General features: G+C 40.9%; 1 protein-coding gene across 1 annotated transcript in view; it reads left to right on the top strand.

Annotated features, from left to right (window-relative positions):
• The window catches only part of LOC126458548 (phosphatase Herzog), a 66,395-nt gene that overhangs the window by 4,191 nt on the left and 39,022 nt on the right, over window positions 1-23,182 (top strand). The window contains exon 4 of the mRNA XM_050095668.1: window positions 17,086-17,235. Within this exon, the coding sequence (XP_049951625.1) occupies window positions 17,086-17,235 (150 nt within the window). The remainder of the gene's footprint in view (window positions 1-17,085; window positions 17,236-23,182) is intronic.

Below are 23,182 nucleotides of genomic sequence, written 5' to 3'. Positions count from 1 at the left end.
AACTTCCTGGCAGATTAAAACTGTGTCCTGAACCAGGTCTCCAACCTGGGACTATTGCAAAGAATTATGATTGAGGTGTTATTTGGCAAAAAGATAAAGATTTATTTGAAAAAATATATGTTATTACATATAGTGTTTACAGTGCCACAAGCACTCCAGTAGTCCTGTAGCAAATGCCACAGACATCACATTTTCCAGGACTGTGGCTCTAGTTGTGTTTTAGCCTAATCACTTCATAGACACACAGTCCTCTGGCTCTTTTCTGTATAAGTGTGAAGTGAACACTATGGAGAAGGCTTACAGAGTAGTGCTCCAACTCTTAATGTTGGCAGTCATGACTTGCCTGTTGACGGGGCGACCGAGCCGCTCGTGTCTGGTCCCACACGACTGGCTCAGTCACATACTCGCCCCGTGTCTGTTGTCTGGATTCTGAACACGCGGATAACCGAGCATGACCGGTCTCGCCGACGTCTCACCTCGCCTTGTCCCACCCCGGCTCGCTGCACTATACTTTACAAATCCGACGCCTCTCTCTCTCTCTCTTTTAATACAAAAGTAACGTTTCCAAGAACGGGCATGTGACACGGCTAAATTCATAAAGCAATTTGAAAGTAAAATGATATTTCAATACAATCGCAGATAGAAGACTAGTCTCATTTCCAAACAGAAGATATATTTTTCCTTTCATTAATAGGAAATGTTAAATAAGTGTTGTCCCTGTAATCTAGAAGACAACCATCTTCATAAAGAAAGCGTACAAAGAATATTATACATTTACAGACGTAACTTATACTTCTCAATTGTTTGCAACAGAAACAAAATTATAGTTATTGTTGATCAGCAGTAAATCACTAATGCGTTCCGGATTTAGTTGGCTGCGATGATTTGTTAGTAACATGTCTGCTTTACTAAAGCATCTTTCACTCAGTGCGCTTGTTGCTGGGATACATAAAATACACCTTGTAACTGCAGCCAGGCCTGGCAGATCTGTTTCATGTCTGTTCCACCACTTTAATATCTCATCATCTCTGGGGTGCATTAAAATGTAGGGATCTGCTGCAGATGATCTGTTGTTCCTCCATTCCTTGAAACGACCTCTCTTTCTGGGTGGTGATGACACAGTACTTGAAGGATCTATGATGATAAACAAAAGAGACAAGTAATACAGAACTGATGTAGAAATCATCGAAACATTCCCATAAAAGTGAGGTGTTTTAAATTAATGAAATATTATATGAATTATAACATTCCCCTGAGGTCATCAGTCCCCTAGAACTTAGAACTACTTAAAACTAACTAACCTAAGGACATGACACACATCCGTGCCCGAGGCAGGATTCGAACCTGCGACCGTAGTGGTCGTGCGGTTCCAGACTGAAGAAGTGCCTAGAACCACTCGGCCACAGCGGCCAGCGTTTCTCTACAAAACACTATGCAAAAATGATTATGTTAATGACTGCATGTTGTACCTGCATAAGTAGCACACATTTGTCGCACATTGCTAAGAATTTCCTGCTTTTCATTTATTTCAAGCATATTAAGATCACAGAAAAACGGCCTAAGAAACATAGCAATTTTATGTCTGGAAGTGATCAGAATCTTCTCACAAACGAAAGTCAAGGCTAGATTTTTAATCCTTTGTACCTCCTGTTGAAAAGTACATATCTGTTAGTACACATCAATTACGCTAGTTAATTATAAGTCTGTCATAATGAAACAGTGCTTTTAACTGCAGTAATGACTCACCTGACAGTCAGTGCCATTGATTCTGCATTAATTTGTTGCAGTTTGTGAAACCAAAGAAGAACTGTATTGTCAGTTCTTTTTCACCTTCTAATTAATCTGTGGCCTCTTTAAATGGTCTCAGAAAATGCGCAGTTTTTCCTGCAAGCTCGTTATGATATCCTTGCAATCTGTAAGCAGAGTCCTTTTCTGCCAGCAAAGCAGCCACTTCGTTATACTGAGCGTGTAAGGATTCCAGCATAGTGTACAAGCTGCTCCAGTGTGTGCAGACCTCTTGTTTCAACGATGATTTCAAAGACGAGCAGAGGCCACTTTTCTTAATGTACATTACAATGCATTTTGCAGTATTTATTGTTGATGCTATGTTTGGGGCATGATTTAACAAGAAGTTATCTTCATCGAAAGTATGGCTAAGTGCTGTGTTTATACAATGAGTAGCACAAGGAACCTTTTCATTATTTTCCAAAGCCTTTATTACATTGGCACTCTGGTCGGAGACAAAAACAAAACTGTGCAACGTGTCCGGCGGAATGTCCCAATCACCCATCCTCTCTTCAATTTCTTTTATAATATTTACTCCCGTCTTCTTAACGTCCAGGAATTTTGTTGTAAATAAAACATTGTTCACAAGGGACCAATCTGTTTTAATGTAATGTGTTGTAAGCATCAGATAGTGCACCTGATTATGCGAATCAGCCCACATCTCAACTGTCAGAGCACATTTTATTAATAACTTCCACAATAACAGAAGGCATTATGCTGTTTCGTATTGCGTCAGCTTGTCCTTTGACATGTCTGCTTGTAGTAGAGGGATGTGGCATGACATCTGCCACGTTAACTTCTCCATAATGTGCACCTAGATGTATTAATTCTTGGCCTAGTTCTTTGAAACCTTCACCGGAAGCAGCATTAAAAGGTCTCATATCTTTAGCACACATTGCAACACACTTTGCTGTAATACTATTTTTAGTGAAGTTTCTTGTAACTGTGTTTCTTTAAATTAGTGGTTTCCAACTGGAAACACAACCAAGAGAAATGTATTCCATACTTGGCTTTTTAGACCTTCCCATTTCTTCAGTGTGTTAACATCGGTTTCAATCTTACGTCTTACTGCACTGGCTTCCTCGCACTGCATGATTACAGAGAGATACACACCACAAATGAGAAGCCTGTAATAGCTGCAGTCTCACACGGATAATGACACGTGTAATGTGTTTTAAGTTACACTATGTACTCGGTCACGGCTTCTATGCTCGGTCACTAGAACTAATGCGGGCAGCCTGTCCAGTTAGGGTGTGCTCGCCTCATCTGGTATTTTGTGCTCGCTTACTCGGTGACGCAGGACTCTTACAGAGTAAGGAACCCAGCAGTTAACGTATCGAGTTTACAGGAGGAGCAAGGTTGAAGTTAACATCCACCCATCAAGGTTTAAGTTTCTTACGGGTTCCCTAAATTGATAAAGGAAAATGTCAGTATAGTCCCTTTGAAAAGGACACAACCAAGCTTATGCTCTGTCTTGATCGTACGTAAAGACTAATCTTCCTTCCTTTGAGAGTCTTTTCAAAAATTTAAGGAAATGTGTGGGAACACTCTGCAATGAGGGATATTCCATTGAAAAAGGCTGCAGCAAGGAGCAAAGAGTGCTGTTGCATCTGTGTCAGCCTCTGATTGACTCCAAGAAATATGTTAAATAAGTACTTAAAACAGAAAATTTTTCTGAAAGTAGGCAGTTAAATGAAAGTAAAACGAGATGAGGTTGCAATAGAGTTTGACTATGTGGCTCAGATGTAGGTGATGACAATGACAGCAGAAACTGTTCAGACTCTGATCTGGCTCAGTTTTTGTATTACAGTCGTTCATTCCTGAAAATCAAGGATTTATAATCAGAATAAATTGCAAGATCAAGTTTTATTGTGAATATTTGTGGCAGTCGTAATGTAGTCGGTACAAACATGCTTTTGGTCATTTAATATTTGTGTGCAAGCCGGGTATTATGATACACTTAATTGTATGAACATAATAGAGGGAAACATTCCACGTGGGAAAAATATATCTAAAAACAAAGATGATGAGACTTACCAAACAAAAGCGCTGGCAGGTTGATAGACACACAAACAAACACAAACATACACTCAAAATTCAAGCTTTCGCAACAAACGGTTGCTTCGTCAAGAAAGAGGGAAGGAGTGGGAAAGACAAAAGGATGTGGGTTTTAAGGGAGAGGGTAAGGAGTCATTCCAATCCCAGGAGCGGAAAGACTTATCTTAGGGTGAAAAAGGGACAGGTGTACACACACACACACACACACACACACACACACACACACACACACACACACACACACCCCAATGTGTGTATGTTTGTGTTTGTTTGTGTGTCTGTTGACCTGCCAGCGCTTTTGTTTGGTAAGTCTAATCATCTTTGTTTTTAGATACACTTAATTGAAAATATGTGTCAGTTTAATGTTATTACACTACTCAAATCTCATCAGCTGCGTCATGTTCAAAGTGTTTATGTAATTGTTAAAATGTTTTTAGAATGAACCACATCATTCTGCTCTACAGAGTTTATCAGAACACACCTGGTTGTTTTGCCGTATTACTGTTGTGCACATTCTTCTCAGCATTTTGACTGTTTGGAAGGAGACACTCATACAGTACAGTTCATACGTTATTTTAAGAACATATTCGAAACCAAAAGCCTTTTTTTCCGGTAGAGATTGAAACATGTATAACATAACAAATGGAGTAGAAGCACAGATATATGAAGAGGAGGTAATGCGAAAATACTGAATTGGCAGTTTCAGCAATTTTGAGTAGTATAGACTATTACCTACCGTGAAGATTAAATGTTGACTTTTGGTCTGGCACAATGGGAAAACTGTTACATTTTGAGCTTTCGGCCAAAGCCTTCTGCAGAAAAGAAAGGAAAACACACACACATTCACACAAGCAGGCACATTTCACGCACACGATTTGCTATCACCAGATGCTCTGGCCAGACTGCAGCTGTTGGGTTGAACAATAGCATGAATCTGGAGTGGAGCAGGGTACGGGTGAGGGGAGAGAAGAGCATTGTCTGGCAGTGTGTGCAGGGACTAGAAGGCAGCAACCAAAGATTACCAGGTGCAGTGTTGGGAGGTTATGGGGGAGAGAAGCAGATAGTGGAAAAGGAGAAGAGCATAGAAGGGAAGAAATTGGTGGGCGCAATTGCAGACAGCGGCACATACAGGGTGAGGGGATGTGAATTGGGAGGAGATGATAGGACAGAGCGTGCAAAAATTGTTGGGTGGAAGGTGTGGAGGTGTAAGGTACTGTAGGTTGAGGTCAGGATGATTTTGGGAGTGGAGAATGTGTTGTAAGGATAACTCCCATCTTTGCAGTTCAGAAAAGTTGGTGGTTGAGCCAGATGACCCATGTTGTGAAGCAGTCTTTGAAATCAGTCACGCATATTGCATCACAGGGTGGCCCACTTTGTTCCTGGCCACAGTTCATTGGTGGCCATTTATCCTGGTGGACAGCTGGTTGGTAGTTGTACCTATATAACAAGCCATTCAATGATTGCAGCAGAACTACTATAAGATACGGCTGCTTTCACAGGTGGCCCAGCCTCTGATGGGAGTAAGATAAGCCTGTGACAGGGCTGAAATAGGAAGTGCTGGGTAGACGGACTGGGTAGGTTTTGCACCCAGGTCTTCCACCAGGATATGATCCATGTGACAAGGTGCTGAGAATGGGAGTGGCATAGGGATGGACTAGGACGTTCTAGAGGCTGGGTGCAGTTACAAGAACTCCCTTGCCCGGTATGCCGAAGACCTCACAAAGGAATTCACAGATAGGCACTATCCTGCAGATCTGTTGCACAAATCCTACCACCAACCCCAAGAACCAACTACAAAGAAGTGCGCTGTCACGCAGTACTACCCAGGATTGGAATAACTGAATCATGTCCTTTGTCAGGGCTTTGATTATCTATCATCATGTCCTGAAATGAGGACGTCCTACTCAAGATCCTTCCTGTCCCTTCTAAAGCAGTGTTCTTTTGTGCACCCAACCTCCATATGCCAGGCCCAGTCTCAGCCCCTTGCCACAGATATCATATCCAGGTGCAAGACCTACCCAATCCCCCCACCCAGCACTTCCTATTTCAGTCTCCTGTCACAGGCTTATCGAACTCCATCAGAGGCCAGGCCATCTCTGAAATCAGCCATTTCATATACTAGCTCTGCTGCAATCATTGCACAGCTTTTTATATTGATGTGACTATCAACCAACTGTCCACCAGATGAATGGCCACTGCCGAACTTGGGCCAAGAGCAAAGTAAAACACATTGTGGCACAACATGCAACTGAACATAACATGCTCGATTTGAATGGGTGCTTCACAACCCAGGCCATCTGGATCCTCCCATCCACCACAACTTTTTCCGAACTGCTCAGATGGGAGTTATCCTTATAACACATTCTCCACTCCCGAAATTACCATCATCTTACCCTATGATAACCTCTGTCTCCACAATCTCCATCCAACAGTTTCTGCTGCCTCTGTCCCAGTTGCTCATCCCAGTTCATGTCGCCTCCCCCGTATTATGCTCTGCTCTCTGTCAACACACCCACCAATCTTTCCTCCTGTTCTTTTCCAGCCCTCCTCTCCCACACCGCCACCTCTCCCACATGGCCTCCCAGTGCTGCACCTGGTAGCCTTGTCCTTACACTTTCCAGTCCTTAGGCTTTCCGCAAGATTGCTCTTCTCTTCCCCCACACATACTCTGCTGTCCCTTCCCCACCCCACTCCAGACTTTTGCATTTGTTCAACACAACATTTGCAGTCTGAGCGGCACAGCCAGAGATAGTGGTCATGTGGATGAGGTATGCCCGCGCGCGCGTGTGTGTGTGTGTGTGTGTGTGTGTGTGTTTGGTTTTCCTTTCTTTTCTGAAGAAGGCTTTGGCTGAAAGCTCATTACATAAGTCTTTTTGTTGTGCCTGTGTGCAACTCAGTGTGTCATCTTTATGGTGAGTAACAATCTATCCTTTTCATAATTTTTGACATTCCAACCTTTTCATTGTTTGAAATGACAATTTCAACAGATATGCCATGTGAATCAGCATATTTGCAATGTGAAATGGTAGAGGGCAGCTGTATATACAGGGTGATTCAAAAATGCATGTAAATATTTTAAGGGTGTATTTGTGAGGTAAATATAAGACAAAAATGTTCTATAAATGTTTTTCCATAAACGTTTAATTCCAGAGTTATCGTTAAATACGAAAGTCATGTCTGTATCAAAACGACGGCAGTGCAAGCAGCAGGATGCCATATTCTGGTACGTAATTCACATACGTATCTCCCAACAGTTTATTCGAAACTGCATGAATAGTGTTTGTTTTTGTTTGCACGTGATGTTTACTCCTACTGTACGGAAGATGGCGCTGATGTTGTTGGTAACGGAAAAGTACGTCCTGTCGTTCATTCATCGTCGGAAGGCTAAAGGTTTCGTGCACATGATGTACTCAAACAGTGAGTATGCTGATATGCACCTTGTGTATGGTGCAGCAGATGGAAATGCACTTGCAGCAAGACGAAGGTACAGTGAGCTGTTTCCAGGAAGACGGTTACCACGTCATCAGACGTTTGTATCTGTGGACAGACGTATGCGGGAGTATGGCATTCGTCCTGGGCCACATTCAGGTCGACCACTTGAGCATGCAGTGAACGTCGAGGAACATGTTTTGGACCTGGTAGACCAAGATCCATCTATCAGTACGAGACAAATTAGTGCAGCTGTACGACTTCCACAATCTACTGTATGGCGGCTGCTTCGGAGACAACAGTTGCATCCATTTCACCTGCAAAAAGTGCACGAATTGACACCTGAAGACTATCCTCGCCGTCAGCAATTCTGCCAGTGGTTACAAGAGCGTCATTTGAATGATCCAATGTTCATTCGGCGGATATTATTCACAGATGAGGCCATGTTTACTCGTGCGGGTGTAATCAATTCGCATAATATGCACCAGTGGGCTGTCGAGAATCCTGGCGCGAGAATTGTGCGTGGATATCAACATCAATTCTCCATAAACATTTGGTATGGTATTGTGGGGAATTACTTACTCGGACCTCATGTTCTGCCTCCAAGGCTGAATGGGCACGCGTACTGCGAATTTTTGGAGGGAGAATTGCCTGGATTGTTACAGGATGTCCCTCTTGCAACACGAGCCACCATGTGGTTTATGCACGATGGTGCTCCCGCCCATTACAGCCGCAACGTAAGGGCGTACCTCAATTCTGCGTATCCACATCGATGGATAGGTCGCGGAGGACCAATTGCTTGGCCAGCCAGATCACCTGACCTGAACCCTTTAGACTTTTATTTATGGGGCCGACTAAAGACATTGGTGTATTCTTCTGCAGTACCGAACAGAGAAGTGCTACAACAAAGAATTGAAGGTGGTTGTGAAATTATCCGTGGAGAGTTGAACGGACTGTGTAATGTGCAGAGATCATTGATGCGACGAGCACGGGTCTGTCTGCAAGTTCAGGGACAGCATTTTGAACATGCATTGCATTAAGATTTGTGCAAATACAGTACAGTACAGTACAGTCTGTAAAATGCTTCAATTTTCCTTAGTTATTGTGCATTGCTGTAGTTCAATCAACAGGACCTAAATTAATACAGTGTTCGCGAGGAATTGTTTCAGTTTGTTACGTCATGTTTATTTATCAGTTTGCGTTGTTAGTCCAAATGCACTGTAATTAAACTGTGAACTCTGGGAATTAAATACCTTACGTTGTATTGAATGTATTATCCTGTTTTGTTCATAACTCTGTAATAAGCCAAGTATGGAAAAAATTGTATAGAACATTTTTGTCTTATATTTACCTCACAAATACACCCTTGAAATATTTACATGCATTTTTGAATCACCCTGTATAGGAAGAAGGAAACGCTGCTGCAATGCATATGTGATGAGAGAACGAATATCAAAAAAGAAATCAGAACCATGCAATAACTTTTTTATTTAGAAAATAACTATTGTTTTTTATGTATCAGCTCTCTCTAGATTTGTGTTATTTCATGTGTAAAGCAAAATTATTATGTTTATTGAAACTATGTTTATCTTTTCCTTTCCTCTCATTCTCTGTGTGCGGTCGTACTGCTATTAAACTAACTTCGTAATATTTTTATAATTCTAAATGAGAAACGCTTGTGTTTCATGACACATATACAAATCCTCTGCACTTTTATCTTTGTGAAGTATTTGCAACCATATTAGAGAAGCAGCTCAGTATTCAGTTACAAGTGAGTGCATGCCTAGGATGATATTTTTCATGATTATTTGGTGTCTAGCAGATTTGAATTGCTGATATCTCATATTCTTGATCTGAGATTTAACACAGTTGACCATGTTAAATCTCTTCCTGTGCATTTCGTCTGAGCAGTCAGCTGCAGTGTGCATTTATTTTTCAGATGTTGCATTTATATACGATTGTAGCAGTCTGTTGTTATTATTGAGATAAAATTAAGACACTAGATGCAGTTTTTCCACTTTCTTTTTTTAATCTTTACAGAGAAATTTTTTTCATTTTCAAAAATTTACATTATTACGAGAGAAAAAAATGTAAGTTATTACAGTATTTCAAAACAGAAAAATCAACACGTAAAGGTGCATTACATTTTATACAAATGTATCTAGTTTCACTTCATGTGTTCAGTTTTGCACGTACACCTTCTCTACGGGTTTCTTCTGTGATGTTCCTGGGATTTGTGGAATAAAGTGACACTTGGTTGGCATAAGGCCTTATTACAATCAGCTGATCTTCTTCCACGGCGGTCCTCTGTTTTTCTGTCGGCAGTGAATCTCTAGCCTCTCCTTGATGAGTTTCTGTTGCAATTATAAACCAGGCATGACTTTATGGTTTTTCCTTAGACTTCCACAAGTATTAGTCACTGTTGTGCGGATAAGAAAATAATGTTGGGCTAGTGTACCAATTGTCATCCTCCAATAGATGATTTTTATCCAAGTAACATTCTAATAAAGTAAGAACAATGCTCCCAAGTATTCCAACACTTACATCAAAATAAGTTTGTTTTTGCATGTCCTTTGCCGCACCCACACAAATAATGAAGTCAAGAATATATCCGGTTTCACAACCACATAACACAAAAAAACCTTATGCCAAATCTATGGCAATTAGATGGAAAACACTATTCAGGAAAAAAGGAAAAAAGAACACACCTTATTAGAGAACTAAACTTTTGTCAATGCACAAATTTTTAAAAGGATAGAAAACATTTGGAAAATTTTCACTGTGCAGCAGAGCGTGTGATGTTATGAAACTTCCTGGCAGCTTAAAACTTTGTGCTGGTTCGAGACTCGAACTTGGCACCTTTGCCTTTCGCAGGCAAGCGCTCTACTGACTGAACTATCCAAGCATGACTCACGTCCTATCCTCACAGCTTTAATTCTGCCAGTAACTTGTCTCCTACCTTCCAAACTTCACAGAAGCTCTTCTGCAAAACATGCAGAACTAGCACTTCTGGAAAAATGATATTATGGAGGTATGGCTTTGCCACAGCCTGGGGAATGTTTCCAGAATGAAATTTTCACTGTTGTGTCTCGGTCTGGCACAGAGTTTTAATTTGCCAGGAAGTTCCATAACAGTGCACTCTCCATTGCAGACCGGAAATTTCATTCTGGAAACATCCCCCAGGCTTTGACAAAGCCATGTCTCCGCAGTAGCCTTTCCTCCAGGAGTGCTAGTTTCGCAGGAGAGCTTCTGTAATGTTTGGAAGGTAGGAGACGAGGTACTGGCAAAATTAAAGCTGTGAGGACAGGTCATGAGTCGTGCTTGGGTAGCTCAGTCAGCACTTGCTCCTGAAAGGCAAAGCTCCTGAGTTTGAGTCTCAGTCCGGCACACTCCACTGCAGAGTGAAAATTCCATTCTGAAAAGTGTAACTTTCTTAGCAAGGTACCTATCTCTTGGCATGATTTCCACAAACATTGGAGTAGATAGTAATGAATTGTTGGTCCAGTAACTGTTTATCTCATTTTTCCTTGCCTCAGCCGTCAAAAATTTTATGGCAAGAAAACAGTATATTTCATCACTGTTTGTGTTTTTCCATTGTTGCAGTCTTTATTTTTTGCTGGAATCATTGCAAAGGTGTTCATAATATAAATTACATTTCTCAGCCATGTAGTTTACAGTTCTTCAGCTAAAGAAAAACACTTCAAAGCAGTCATGTAAAGTAGATGAATAATCTAAATTGACAGTTTTGCAACCAGAATTGCTGGTATCAAAATTATACTCTTTGGGAGTCCAAATCAGCCTTTCCATCTAAAATCATCTGTTTTGTATCTCTTAGCAGATTTGTCATGCATATGCTCAGGCTCCCCCCCATGAACCATGGACCTTGCCGTTGGTGGGGAGGCTTGCGTGCCTCAGCGATACAGATGGCCGTACCGTAGGTGCAACCACAACGGAGGGGTATCTGTTGAGAGGCCAGACAAACATGTGGTTCCTGAAGAGGGGCAGCAGCCTTTTCAGTAGTTGCAAGGGCAACAGTCTGGATGATTGACTGATCTGGCCTTGTAACATTAACCAAAACGGCCTTGCTGTGCTGGTACTGCGAACGGCTGAAAGCAAGGGGAAACTACAGCCGTAATTTTTCCCGAGGACATGCAGCTCTACTATATGATTAAATGATGATGGCGTCCTCTTGGGTAAAATATTCCGGAGGTAAAATAGTCCCCCATTCGGATCTCCGGGCGGGGACTACTCAAGAGGATGTTGTTATCAGGAGAAAGAAAACCGGCGTTCTACGGATCGGAGCGTGGAATGTCAGATCACTTAATCGGGCAGGTAGGTTAGAAAATTTGAAAAGGGAAATGGATAGGTTAAAGTTAGATATAGTGGGAATTAGTGAAGTCCGGTGGCAGGAGGAACAAGACTTTTGGTCAGGTGATTACAGGGTTATAAATACAAAATCAAATAGGGGTAATGCAGGAGTAGGTTTAATAATGAATAAAAAAATAGGAGTGCGGGTTAGCTACTACAAACAGCATAGTGAACGCATTATTGTGGCCAAGGTAGACACAAAGCCCATGTCTACTACAGTAGTACAAGTTTATATGCCAACTAGCTCTGCAGATGATGAAGAAATAGATGAAATGTATGACGAGATAAAAGAAATTATTCAGGTAGTGAAGGGAGATGAAAATTTAATAGTCATGGGTGACTGGAATTCGTCAGTAGGAAAAGGGAGAGAAGGAAACATAGTAGGTGAATATGGATTGGGGGGAAGGAATGAAAGAGGAAGCCGCCTTGTAGAATTTTGCACAGAGCATAACTTAATCATAGCTAACACTTGGTTCAAGAATCATGAAAGGAGGCTGTATACATGGAAGAAGCCTGGAGATACTGACAGATTTCAGATAGATTATATAATGGTAAGACAGAGATTTAGGAACCAGGTTTTAAATTGTAAGACATTTCCAGGGGCAGATGTGGATTCTGACCACAATCTATTGGTTATGAACTGCAGATTGAAACTGAAGAAACTGCAAAAAGGTGGGAATTTAAGGAGATGGGACCTGGATAAACTGAAAGAACCAGAGGTTGCAGAGAGTTTCAGGAAGAGCATAAGGGAACAATTGACAGGAATGGGGGAAAGAAATACAGTAGAAGAAGAATGGGTAGCTCTGAGGGATGAAGTGGTGAAGGCAGCAGACGATCAAGTAGGTAAAAAGACGAGGGCTAATAGAAATCCTTGGGTAACAGAAGAAATATTGAATTTAATTGATGAAAGGAGAAAATATAAAAATGCAGTAAATGAAGCAGACAAAAAGGAATACAAACGTCTCAAAAATGAAATCGACAGGAAGTGCAAAATGGCTAAGCAGGGATGGCTAGAGGACAAATGTAAGGATGTAGAGGCTTGTCTCACTAGGGGTAAGATAGATACTGCCTACAGGAAAATTAAAGACACCTTTGGAGAGAAGAGAACCACTTGTATGAATATCAAGAGCTCAGATGGCAACCCAGTTCTAAACAAAGAAGAGAAGGCAGAAAGGTGGAAGGAGTATATAGAGGCTTTATACAAGGGTGATGTACTTGAGGACAATATTATGGAAGTGGAAGAGGATGTAGATGAAGACGAAATGGGAGATAAGATACTGCGTGAAGAGTTTGACAGAGCACTGAAAGACCTGAGTCGAAACAAGGCCCCGGGAGTAGACAACATTCCATTAGAACTACTGATGGCCTCGGGAGAGCCAGTCATGACAAAACTCTACCATCTGGTGAGCACGATGTATGAGACAGGCGAAATACCCTCAGACTTCAAGAAGAATATAATAATTCCAATCCCAAAGAAAGCAGGTGTTGACAGATGTGAAAATTACCGAACTATCAGTTTAATAAGTCACAGCTGCAAAATACTAACGCGAATTCTTTACAGACGAATGGAAAAACTGGTAGAAGCCGACCTCGGGGAAGATCAGTTTGGATTCCGTAGAAATGTTGGAACACGTGAGGCAATACTGACCTTACGACTTATCTTGGAAGAAAGATTAAGAAAAGGCAAACCTACGTTTCTAGCATTTGTAGACTTAGAGAAAGCTTTTGACAATGTTGACTGGAATACTCTCTTTCAAATTCTGAAGGTGGCAGGGGTAAAATACAGGGAGCGAAAGGCTATTTACAATTTGTACAGAAACCAGATGGCAGTTATAAGAGTCGAGGGGCATGAAAGGGAAGCAGTGGTTGGGAAAGGAGTGAGACAGGGTTGTAGCCTCTCCCCGATGTTATTCAATCTGTATATTGAGCAAGCAGTAAAGGAAACAAAAGAAAAATTCGGAGTAGGTATTAAAATTCATGGAGAAGAAGTAAAAACTTTGAGGTTCGCTGATGACATTGTAATTCTGTCAGAGACAGCAAAGGATTTGGAAGAGCAGTTGAACGGAATGGACAGTGTCTTGAAAGGAGGATATAAGATGAACATCAACAAAAGCAAAACAAGGATAATGGAATGTAATCTAATTAAGTCGGGTGATGCTGAGGGAATTAGATTAGGAAATGAGACACTTAAAGTAGTAAAGGAGTTTTGCTATTTAGGGAGTAAAATAACCGATGATGGTCGAAGCAGAGAGGATATAAAATGTAGACTGGCAATGGCAAGGAAAGCGTTTCTCAAGAAGAGAAATTTGTTAACATCGAGTATAGATTTAAGTGTCAGGAAGTCGTTTCTGAAAGTATTTGTATGGAGTGTAGCCATGTATGGAAGTGAGACATGGACGATAACTAGTTTGGACAAGAAGAGAATAGAAGCTTTCGAAATGTGGTGCTACAGAAGAATGCTGAAGATAAGGTGGGTAGATCACGTAACTAATGAGGAGGTATTGAATAGGATTGGGGAGAAGAGAAGTTTGTGGCACAACTTGGCTAGAAGAAGGGATCGGTTGGTAGGACATGTTTTGAGGCATCAAGGGATCACAAATTTAGCATTGGAGGGCAGCGTGGAGGGTAAAAATCGTAGAGGGAGACCAAGAGATGAATACACTAAGCAGATTCAGAAGGATGTAGGTTGCAGTAGGTACTGGGAGATGAAGAAGCTTGCACAGGATAGAGTAGCATGGAGAGCTGCATCAAACCAGTCTCAGGACTGAAGACCACAACAACAACAACATGCTCAGGCTCTTCTTCAGAGTTGGAGGAGAAGCGATGATAACACCAAAATCTGGATCTGCATTTACTGGTTCAGCAGTTATTAGTTCACCAATATTTTGTATATTTCTGGTGATGGATTCACCTAAAGACTCATCAACATCACTCTCTCCAACCATAATCAGCTGGATTAGGCACAATGAAGTCCTCTTTGTCACTGTAATTTAGAAGACTCAGCATCACATCATCTTGTGAATGGGCAGTAACTTAGTCATTTTATTTGATAACACGGAAAGCACAGCACACAAACTATGTAATGTTCCAATATGAATGTACATTAGAGTATTCATCATTCAGTAGTTCATTCAGGTAATTTCAAGTATCCCAACAATTAGACCACATACTTGTGCAACAATTATCTCAGAGTCATTTGCGGGGTAGTAAATATTACATGTGTCAATATGATTGTAGCATGTAACCATTGTAAATATTTTCCATAGCAAATACTACTGTATACAACATGAATGAACTCTTAAGAAGAATTCAGCATTCGATAAGTTGCTCGAGTAATTCCCAGTATTCGAGATGTTTCACTGCAGACTTGTGCAGTTAAGTATCTCTGACTCACTGCTTGGATAGTAGACATTCGCACATCTATGGTTGTTGAACTTTGCCATTTTTTCCATTGTCATTGCATATTTTTGTAAAGAACTCCACAAGTGCATATCCCTTACATTTATCCACGTTAAGTCACTGATATAAGAAAAATCAATTGACGCAGAAAGTGTATGTTTTGCATAGGCTATTGGTGGCAGTGTAACCCTGTGACAGACATTTGTGTTGGCGCTTCATGGGACGTGTGGTTGTTCTAGAAGGTAAACCAGTACAGGGCTACTCTAAATGATGGACCCATTTTCAAAACTTCGTATTTATCAAAGTACAAATCCAAAATGAACAAACTTTATACCAATGAAAAGAGGAAGTTTCCAAGTTTTTTTGTCAATTTAATAAATTTAATAATTTGTAATTAATTAGTTTTTAATCATTATGTAATAATTAGAAATGTGATAAATGTTATAAATGTTCAATGCAACCACTGTTGGCTGCACGGCAAACATCGATACGATAGACAAACTAGTCCCACACACACAAAAGCATATCTGCTGTTACTGAATGCATGGCAGTAGTGATCCGGTTCCACAGATCTTTCAGAGTTGCTGGTAGAGGTGGGACATAGCCCCATAAGAAATAGTCGCAGGGTGTGAGATCAGTAGATCCCGGTGGCCAGAAATGCAGAGCCAGGTCCCCAAGCCCCTGTGACCGAGCCAGTGCTGAGGAAGGGAGTCATTCAGAAAGCCTTGTACATCACGGTGCCAATGGGATGGAGCTCCATCCTGTTGGTAATGAAGTCCTGGGAATCTTCCCTAACTTGAGGGAACAGCCATTGTTTCAACATGTCCAGGTATGTGATTCCTGTTACAGTTCTTTCTGTACAGAAAAATAGTCCATAAACCTTTTTACGGGATATGTCGCAGAACATGTTGATCTTCGGTGAGTCTCTTTCATGTTGCAATGACGAATCTGCATTTTCCAAACTCCATACGCGAACATTGTGTCGGCTGACTTATCCACTAAGGTGGAATGTCACTTCATCACAAAAAATTACATGCTGGAGAAATGGGTCATCCTCCAGCTTTGCTAGTTGATAACCACAAAATGCGAGACGCTTCTCTTTGTCATTGAGATTGAGAGCCTGCACAAGTTGTAATTGGTAGAGCTTGTACAGCAAACGCTGTCTCAGAGCTTTCCGTACAGTTTTGGTTGGGGTATTCCAAGTTCTTCACTAGCTCTATTGGTAGACTTACTGGGACTGGGCACAAAACTTTCTTGAATCTGTCAGACCTCATCCTCTCACACATGTGGTGGCCTTGCGAGTTAGCGGTTGAATACCAAATTTGGTATGAAATACCTGCCACACTGCAATTTGCGACTCATTTTTTGTGAACTCAAGAACACAGAAAACCTTGTGTCCACAGTCGCCATCTCACCACAACTGACAGTGAAACGGAATGATGGCCCTATTGCCGCGCAAACTCTATAGAGTGCTTCTGAAACCGTCACCACCTGCCCATTGCTGCCTGCCAAAAACTTTGAAACTTCCTCTTTTCATTGGTATAAAGTTTCTTCGTTTTGGATTTGTTCTTGAATACATATGAATTTTTAAAAATGGGTGCGTCATTTCGAATAACCCTGTATTATTATTGACAACTTGCATCTGCTTGTCTGTTACTGGTATGCTTCCCTGCTACTTGTTAGGCCTTATCTTTTCTCTCAGTGGAGGCTACTTGTTAGGCCTTATCTTTTCTCTCAGTGGAGGACCTTTGTATAATTTTGAAGATTGGAAGAAGAGATGAATTGGTCTGTTGGTGTTATCCAGTAGAACAGATAAGAGAGAGTTGCTTTTGAAAAGCAGATATCCTGATTCTAAATCTGAAAGAGTTTTCATTATTTGTGATGACTTAATATAATTTGATTGTAAAGACACGAAATAATGACAACTGCTCAGTAATATATGATATGTCTGTCTTGTGTGTGTGTGTGTGTGTGTGTGTGTGTGTGTGTGTGTGTGTGTGTGTGTTGCTATTAAAATCATATTATATTTGGTTTGGTTTTTTACAGCCTATTAACAATGCTGACTTTGTTGTTCCTGTGGAAATTGATGGAACAGTTCATCAAGTTTATGTCCTGAAGCGACCATATGTAGACGAATTTCTTCAGAGGATGGGAGAACTTTACGAGTGTGTACTATTCACTGCAAGTTTGGCCAAGGTGAGCATGTTAATGAAGTAGCATGCATTAACAGCTGCATAGAACTGGGCTTATCTTGTAATAGAAACATGCCATGTCCTAAGTCAAAATTGAAAACCATGCGAGCTGAGAAAGATGTAATATCCTTCAAAATTTTTTACAGTTTTTTCCTCATTGCAACCCTTGTGGTTTTATGCACAGTGAAAATTTCTCAAACACATTCATTCATTAAACTGGAACTTTGAGGAAAACCTGTCTATCTCTTAGCTGGTTCTGAGAATTTACACTTGTGATTCTGCAATGTCATGTTATGAAAGTTGAGAAATACTTTTAAGACATGAGTTATTGTTGTCATTTGAATAAATTCTAATATGAAGTACAGTACTATTACAAATAGGTCATCTTTGTCTTCTTTTTATTAAATTTTAACCCTTTGTGGATTGTAGAGTTGTGAATAACTTATAATGAATACAATATAGGGAGAAGGTGTGTGTGTGTGTGTGTGTGTGTGTGTGTGTGTGTGTGTGTGTTTTTTTTTTTTTAGCTTTCATACTTCCCTCCACATAACCTGCCCTTAACTTTTGGGGTTTTTCCTCTCTCTGTTTGCCAGTTGGTTTCCATTCTGGCGCCCCTTTTTTTGGTATTTCAGCAATTTTATTCTTGTACTCTTTAAAAGCCTTACAGTCTCTCAACTCTTAATTGTGTAATTGTCCATGTTCCATCTCTGTGAATGTCCCAATGGGTGTCCTTCCCCCTCTCCCACCACATATTCTAAGTTGCTAGCAGCATTAGTTCCCTTACCTCACACTTACAGGCCGCAACAGACCTAATCAGTACTTTATAAAATGACTTTGAGGTGCTGGTTAATATCCTGGAAAACATTAATTTTGCCAAAGTTGAAATCTACATCTGAGAGGCTATCAAGGTTGTTATTTACCCTTGTTTTGAAATGTGTGTACTTAGTTTTATATTTTTTAAACGCAAGTTCTCTTGATTGTGCCGCTACTTCCAGCTCAGTTACCATTCTCTCTAATGGTGGTTTTCTGGCGATAAGAGTGTCATCACATACAGAAATCGATGCTGATTTACCACTGTTTACCTTGAATCTGAAGCTTTCTTATGGCTGCTTCTAATGTCATTTCGAAAACCAGTGTGCTCAAGGCAGTCCTTACTTTTGCAAAGGATAAGCAGACAATTTAGTCACAGTAATACCTGGAAAATTTGCAAGTGCCATAAGAACAGTGGCACACTTCGCTGTAAACATTGTGCAGAACTGGTGTAGGAAACAGGGTCTGTTGCCATTAGGAGGTGTAGTGAAGTGTCAAGGGATATAGCTCGCACAGGATACGGTGGCTGATGCACAGTGACCAGTTTTTGTCCAAAGTGCTGGGCAAGGTCATTCATTTGTTCAGAAGGGGAGGCAAAATAATTGTTCTCCACCTTTTGGCTGGTTAACGATGACAGACTCAAGGTGCGCACATGCAGTCTTTGTCAAGTGATTTTACAGAAACTACTCTGTAAAAAAATTCATTTTTTCGTTACTTATAGCTTTGTCAGGTTCATGATGATGTGTCCATTTTGTTAATGGTCTTAGTTATTGTGATATTTACATGAAAAGTAAGACACTGCGCAAAATTCGGAAAAGTGTGTAATGAAAAACAGAGATCTCTATGATTTTGGGTTTGGTGCGTATTACATAATATTTTTATAATGGAAGGAAACATTCCACGTGGGAAAAATTATATATAAAAACAAAGATGAGGTGACTTACCGAACAAAAGCGCTGGCAGGTCGATAGACACACAGCCAAACACAAACATACACACAAAATTCAAGCTTTCGCAACAAACTGTTGCCTCATCAGGAAAGAGGGAAAGAGAGGGGAAGACGAAAGGAAGTGGGTTTTAAGGGAGAGGGTAAGGAGTCATTCCAATCCCGGGAGCGGAAAGACTTACCTTAGGGGGGAAAAAAGGACAGGTATACACTCGCACACACGCACATATCCATCCACACATACAGACACAAGCAGACATATTTAAAGACCAAATGGTCTTTAAATATGTCTGCTTGTGTCTGTATGTGTGGATGGATATGTGCGTGTGTGCGAGTGTATACCTGTCCTTTTTTCCCCCTAAGGTAAGTCTTTCCGCTCCCGGGATTGGAATGACTCCTTACCCTCTCCCTTAAAACCCACTTCCTTTCGTCTTCCCCTCTCCTTCCCTCTTTCCTGATGAGGCAACAGTTTGTTGCGAAAGCTTGAATTTTGTGTGTATGTTTGTGTTTGTCTGTGTGTCTATCGACCTGCCAGCGCTTTTGTTCGGTAAGTCACCTCATCTTTGTTTTTACATAATATTTTGTTGCATATGAAATAATTTTCCTTTAGACCTGGATGGAGGTATCTATCTGTCACCAATCTTGAGAAAATTGATCTGATGTAGCCTACTCATTTGCGATCCCGCTGCACCAGCGATAAAGACAGAGTGAAAATCCACAACATTCCTCATATTTCATGAACAGTTTCAGCTATTGAAATGAGATTTTGGAAAATGATAGCATGCAAAGAGAAGAGAATGTTACCATATCATTAGTTTGCAAAACTTCATTATCTTCCATGTTATTCTAATAACTACAGACTTTTTCCGTGAAAGAATGTAATTTTTAAAGGCTATCGATAACTGGTAAAACTAGAAATGCTGTGGTTTTTGGAACAACCTATGTGAAGACATTACATGTTTTTTTTTTTTTTTTTTTTTTTCCAAGGATGTGCTTTTTCACAAGCTACTGGCTTTATTTTTTCTCAGTTCCTCACTTAATAAACTTATAAACTACTGTTTCAGAACTCTCACAATTGTGTCTGCACAACACGTTAGTGACTTGAGAGAGTGTAAACTCCACTGTGTTTTGGCAAAAGGAGCAAATTTTGACATAGCAACCAGAGAAATGTGTAGGTTTTACTCAAAATTTGCCACTCGTGATGCTTCTCTGAAAGTTATAATTGGTTAACAAGCCAGACGAAAATAATTTTTGACCGAATTCTTTTTAGATACTAACTAAAGCAGGGATGACAGTAGATCTTTTTGAATGGTCGTCATGCAAGTGTGGAAATGGGGGAGGGCACTTAATATTTACAAAAAATTGATCGTTGGCTTCAGTTTAGAATGGCACTTACCTCTCCAGCAAGTGGCATTTCCCCTATAGCGCTCTGAGCGACCTCCCTGCCATTGCCGCATTCCCCGTGCTTCCCCAGCTGATTGCGCATCTAGCACCCACAGCATTTTGTGCGCGACTATAACCTTGGGTGTGAAACTGTCATGGTCCCCTCACATAAAGAATATATGTTCTAAGGCAAAAGGTGCTGTCACATGCACTAGAAAGACATGTGGTAAAAACTAGTGTCTAAACCCGAAGAATGTGCTCTGGATAGACACCTCTGTAATAAGACCCGTGATAATTTATGGGGCTACCGTATGGCAGGAATTGGCCTGCCTCACCATAACAGATGGAAGTAGTAGCGTACCCACTGCTTTGGGTTTCAGTGAAGGTAGCAGCAAGGGCATACAGGTTAAAAGCTGGAAACCTTTAGGACATCCAAAATCCCACATCAGTATATTGAATGTGCTAAATATAGGAATTGTTGGGAAGTACCAGCTGACTACACTAACTTCCAGCTGCTTTAATAAAAATTTCAACGTAACAATTTGAAGTAGGGAACAGTGGAAGAATGAATCATGGTACCATAAAAAAGATTGGCGGGTCGAAAATAGGTGAAGGTACTGGGGCTGGGTTAAATGGAGTACAGCCTAAACTAGAGTGCAATCCTTCTAGGGAAGCTGAGCACAGTATTCCAGGCAGAAATATTTGCTATCAGAGTGCTCACGCAGGAGGAGACTCTACGTATGTGCTACAAGAATCGTGGCCACACAGCCAAGAAGCTTTTCAATCTGTATGAGTCCATCCAATGAGATTAAAGATTGTTGCAGAATGCCATGAAGCACTTGTGGGGCAAGGGGAAAGCAACTGGGCAAACCTGCTGTGGATCCGTGTTCACTTAGGAATTAGTGGCAGTGAAGTAGCTAATAGACTGGCCAGGACAGGAGTGGCGATGACTGTTGGAGCATACCTGCTCACTCCTCACGAAGGTGATGTTAAATCGAAACTAAACTACATTGCTGGATAAGTAGTTAGCATGAAGAGTATTAGATTAAGATCCAAAAACAAAAATATGCCAACCTAATAACGCCAAAGTCGTGTTTTAAGAGAAATTCTTATCCTGGGTTCGAACAGGAGACAGATTAAACTCAGTGTAGGGCTAAAGACTGGGCATGGGGACATTGGGAAACACCTGCACATTATGGGTGTAGAGAAAGGAGCTGCTAAGTCATAGGGGGGGGGGGGGGGGGAGGCGGGGGGTGAAACTGCATCACTTTTAATCTTCTAATGCAAAGCTTTTTCATGCAGTTGGCTCAGTGTGAATATCTACTCTGTTGTAGATCTTAGTTTCTTGTGCCGAGCGAGATGGCACAGTCGTTAGCACACTGGACTCGCATTAGCGAGGAATAAGTTTCAAATCCATGTCTGGCCATCCCGATTTTGGTTTTGTGTGATTTCCCTAAAGCACTTCAGGCAAATGCCAGGATGGTTCCTTTGAAAGGGCACGACCAACTTCCTTCCCCATCCTTCCCTAATCCAATGGGACCGATGACCTCGATGTTTGGCCCTCTCCCCCAATCAATCAGTCAGTTTCTTGTGAGTCTTTTGATTTATATGGTCATGGTTTATTGGCTCCTTTCATTTCTGACATGTTCAGAGCTGCATTGAACATCTTTAGAGGTGTTCTTATTCTGCTGGGTCAGTGAATAACAAAATTAATACTGAGACAAGGAGCCATGATAGAAGTATTAACATTACCAACAAAGTTAATCCTTGTCAAAGATAAAACACACCCTTTTCAGAGTATTTATGTCCCTCTCCGATGTTTGACCTGTTAGTTGACAAGACTCAGTGAAACCAGGAGCATCTCTAATGATGTCCAGCGCAGCTGTTGACAAAATGTCAGAGTAAAAAGTTTCTTGGCTCGTGGCCATACATCCCAAATAATTAAGCAAGTAAGACGACCAGTCGCCAAACTGTTCTTTGTATGTAGTAGGTCTATCATGTGTAAAAGCACACTGTGCTCTCTCAGAATTGCCTCTGAATATGAGACTAGCCTGTTATACCAGTACCACAAAGACTTTTATGTTACGTTCTGCAAGGCAGAGATCCTGTCATTGGAGCTGCACATCTTAATCCCTGATTATGTAGCCTGGATAATTTGAAGGATCCATTTTCTTGGGATTTTTTCCTGGGCCATATTAAACCAGTGATAATGTATCTTTTTTGAAGAGTAATTTTATCCTACAGGGACTCATCTATAACTTCCTCTCTTCCAGGTGCTTTGTAATTTTCAAATGTTGAATGATCTTTTGTAATTTCGGAATTGTGGTCTCAGTAATATGAGGTTCTGCTGTGTAATGTAATAGTATTTTATCTTCCCTGTGGTTACCTTTCTTCTTTGTATTCTCATCGTGTGTTTATTACCTCATGCTTTCCAGTCAACAGATTTCTGTGCCTATCCGCATACAATAACCTGTGGTCTGTATTCTTTAGTTTCTTATTTTAACTTCTACATTCTGTAGTAGCACTGTGCCATCTCCTCCATTTTCTGTCTTACCACTTCCTCCCACCCCCCACTCGCCAACCCACCACCAACTTCCTGTGCATAACTTATTTTTATCTGTTATTATTTTTGTGTTGTAATTTTATGTACTGACACGTTCCATGACCTTGGAGATTTGCTCCTCAATTTGGTCCTACAGAACCTGACATGTAAATAAATAAATAAAACTGTGTATCCATGGCATGACAACAAGGGCGCTATACCATCCAATTTGCCTGTGGCCTGGTACGGAAAGTTGGCTCACCATTGGTT

This window comes from Schistocerca serialis, chromosome 2, assembly GCF_023864345.2.
Source record: "Schistocerca serialis cubense isolate TAMUIC-IGC-003099 chromosome 2, iqSchSeri2.2, whole genome shotgun sequence".
Lineage (NCBI taxonomy): Eukaryota > Metazoa > Arthropoda > Insecta > Orthoptera > Acrididae > Schistocerca > Schistocerca serialis.
Note: the sequence above shows the minus strand (reverse complement) of the source record. Positions and strands in the feature narration are given on the sequence as shown.